Source organism: Helicoverpa zea, chromosome 24, assembly GCF_022581195.2.
Source record: "Helicoverpa zea isolate HzStark_Cry1AcR chromosome 24, ilHelZeax1.1, whole genome shotgun sequence".
In the NCBI taxonomy this organism is placed as follows: Eukaryota; Metazoa; Arthropoda; class Insecta; order Lepidoptera; family Noctuidae; genus Helicoverpa; species Helicoverpa zea.
This window is the reverse complement of record NC_061475.1, coordinates 3,677,002-3,680,805: the sequence shown is the minus strand read 5'-3', so window position 1 is coordinate 3,680,805 and position 3,804 is coordinate 3,677,002. Positions and strand designations below refer to the sequence as shown.

The 3,804-nt window shown below is 33.7% G+C and overlaps 1 protein-coding gene across 1 annotated transcript; it reads left to right on the top strand.

Annotated features, from left to right (window-relative positions):
* Nucleotides 1-747: 747 nt before the first annotated feature.
* LOC124642464 lies at nt 748-3,284 on the top strand. Its single transcript, XM_047180894.1, has 2 exons — nt 748-1,016; nt 2,082-3,284. Exons 1-2 carry the CDS (start codon nt 833-835, stop codon nt 2,891-2,893), a joined length of 996 nt encoding a protein of 331 aa, XP_047036850.1. The 5' UTR covers nt 748-832; the 3' UTR covers nt 2,894-3,284.
* Nucleotides 3,285-3,804: the final 520 nt, after the last annotated feature.

Below are 3,804 nucleotides of genomic sequence, written 5' to 3'. Positions count from 1 at the left end.
ATGAATCCGTTAAGTGCGAAACAGGTCAATCACTTAACTGTTGCGAGGTCGGAGTTCGATAAACGTTCGACAAGCATTATCCGAACGATTATTTCGCAAAGATAAGATAATGCACTCATTGAAACTCTTTTATACTAGGTACCATCTACGCAAATTAAAATATTATAAATAGGTACCTTTGTGATTTTGGCATTTTTTTTTATTGGTGTTTACTTATTAGGTAGGTACCTTACTGATTTAACTTCTTGCTTCTTGCCTGCGTCCCGTGGATCTATTGTCCCTACCGCTATAGAATATAGTCTACTTATAGGTACTCGGGAAAAGTGTAGCATTAAAACAGTGAAATGATTTTTCAGATCAATTCAATACCTATTCTTGAAACAATCAATTTTTTTTTTTGTTATTTTAGTACTTATTAATAAATGTGTTTTTTTTTTTTGTAAGTACATTTATTTATCATATATTAATTTATTCAATATTAATTCTAAAAGTAAACATTTATTTAAAAATAGTGTCCCACAGGTATCGACAACAGATGTGTGTTATTATTTTGCAAGAGAACAAATTAAAAAAAACCGCGCCAAAAAAATTCGATATTTAAAAAGCAGAATCGCGCTCATTGAACAGCGGCAACGCAGCGATTACCCGATTACCTCATTCACCGCGCCGTTGCCGCTCCGTTGTCTCAGCTGGCAACAGCGCGGACCGTACGACGCGGTTGCCGTCCCGCCGTACGCGTGCCTCGCTACACTCCGCGTCAGTAATACGCGCCCCTCTCCGCGCGCAGACGCCTAACTTCACTCGCGGATCGTATATCCAATATCAAAACAAAATGGTGTACAGAAGTTTCCACACGGATGACGTGATTAAACTAGTGAAGGTCCGCGAATGTTTATGGAACCCAAGAAACGCACAATACGGTGATAAGTTCGCGAAACAACACGCGTGGTACGAGATTTGTATGGCGGTTATACCTAAATTCAATAAGCGACCTTTTGAAGAGCAGACTTTAATCGGTAAGTTGAAATTTTCCTTAAGAATTTCTTTTTTTTTATACATAGATCAGTGTTATATGCATGTTTAAACATTGCACTCTTTCTAGCATAGTTGGGTAAAAACGATCACTCGATCAACGTTTTTTGAAATGCAACCTTATCGCTATTAACGTAAGGATCATTTTCGTCTGTCTTATCAGAGGTTATCGAAGTATTGGCGAGCGGACTGCGATAACTATAGATACCGTCTCTTTCTTGCAACGGTAGTTTATGTAGGGTGATTGCACGGCCGCATAGTTGCGCCGTGCAAGTTAGGTAAAGGACACAGTGGTGGTTTTATAAGAGATTGTATTGTGTGCGTAATCCGTGTATTGGTAGAAAAAAAACATATTGTTATTTACCCTGTCAAATTCCTTGTAGTGTTACTACAAAATGTTATAAGTAATTCTGCATGAAAGTGTGTTTATTATAGTAGTCGTTAACAATTTATTTCACTTTGTTTTTTTTTTAAACAGTGATTATTCTCTTTAAATACACTGTGAAGATAGTGTGTAACTGAAACTAAATGTTCTGATTCAGACGTCTTTACTAATGTTTAATTTTGACCCGTTCGATTTAGTCTTTTTTTTCTAAATCTACGAATAATATCTTATTTCTATGATTTGTGTATAAATATATACCTCATCTAAAATTTATATTTATCTTGCTTAATTTTCACCAATGTCAAATGAGTGATTAAATCTAACCTACGCCTTATTGTGTTTCATAAATATAAAAGGTATTTTTTTAAACAAATAAAATAACACAACAAAACAGCGCAGTAGTTGGTTCAGCTGGTCACGCCGTTAGAGGTCACGGGTTCAATTCCCACATGGATCAACCATTTGTGTGCATAAAAATGGATGTTTGATTTATTTAGATATCACAGTATTATTATGTATAAAAATGTGCCTATGTATTTAGGAAATATTAAATTAACTTGCCTATATCTTACAAAATCGACTTAGTTTGGGATTAGATGGCGTAGTTTAAATGTGTAAGAAAGAAATGAATATTATTAAAAATGTTTTTTTTTTTCTTTTACAGCGAAGGCCGTGCAAGCAAGATGGAAGACAGCCAGAGATGCATTCATGAAGTGCATAAATGACAACGGAAAAAAATTCACGTACAGAGGCAAATCGAACTACGTACACTATGACATACTAACATTTCTCCAAAAAGTCAAAGACTATGAAGAAGAAAATAAAAGAAATGGCGTTTTCGGCAATTATGTCCCCGAAGAAGAGACACAACTTGATGAAGAAGATACTACAACACTTTCAAATGATGACGATGATACTGAAGATATAGATTTTAATATGGACATGAATGAAGACGAAACGAATCCTGATGATTCTGAAGTCAGTACCAATGTTGTTGATAATACTGATAGTACCGTTGTATACTGTGGACCAGGACCATCTAATTCTGATAGAGAATATCCTTTAGTACAACCACAAAAGAAAAGAGCAAAAGGAAATGGATCCCCAGCTCCTAGAGGTAGAAAAAGAAAAAGTGATAATAACATGTCGGAATTTGAAACGAAACTTTTGAACATTTTGAGTGCCAAATTTGAATCGAAGTCGTATTTACTTCTTGCCGAAGATGATCAGAACTTTTTTAATTCTTTAGCGCCAATGATTAGAAAATTTAACAATAGCCAAAAATTGCATTTTAGGTCGCGGGTGCTAGAAATATTAAGAGAAGTGGAAACTGTAACTTCGGTTAGGATAAAAAATGAACCAATTGCTATTGAAGTCCATAATGCAAATGAGGATAGTGATAATCCTTTAGGAGAAAGTGTTACCTTTCAATATGCTGATTTTTTACCGACTTCAAATAAAGAAGAAGGTTCTTAGTTTGACCTGTGTATGAATGGTTGTGCGTGATTATTTCACGTAAGTTGAACCGATTTTGATGCGGTTTAATTTTTTGTAATAAGAAAATTTAAAACTTAATATTTACATTGATCTCATCATACTATATATCATTCATATCATCATATATATATTTGTTAGTACGATGGCTAATCTTTTAATTTTTATAAAGACCACTTGCAGGTAAAATATTTCCGATATTAAACATTCAAATAAAAATGTGTTCTATTGTGAATGTGGACTCCTAAGAATTTGTATTAAAATTGTAATTAAAAAAATAGGTACAACTTAAATAGGTAGGTACTAGATATCTTTGTGATACGACATAATGATAAAAAAATATCGTTTAAAAAATAAATTTATTTGAAAATAATCTTTTTTTCTTTGTACTTCCCACAATTGGGTAAAAAAGTATGTCCGTTCTCAGGCTCTGACCTATTACTGTAACAGATTTAATTTAAATTGGTTCCGTAGTTTTGGGGTGAAAGCTCGTCAGATGAACAGACAGAACTTTCACATTTAATGTTTTTAGCTGTTTATAAGTGTTGCATACATACCTTGACATGCTATTATTTCTTATTTTATTTTTCAATGTGCTAAGTGAATATTTCTCGATCAGACCTACCCCTGCCTATATCTCCTTTTTAACAAGCGTGATATTATAAAGAGAAAGTCTTGTTATAAAAACCCCAAAAAGCCAAAAAAAAAATCCCCTCTGACTGACACAAGCAGTAATTAATCATTGCTTATCAAAAATATTCATAATACAAAAAAGGTCAAATTGAGCTACACTGCCTTTTTGTGGCAAACACTGAGCCCAAGTTTGCTTTAATAAAGTCATCATCATAAATTATCCATGTTGTAAGGGAAAATCGGGACTGTCTACAGAATCG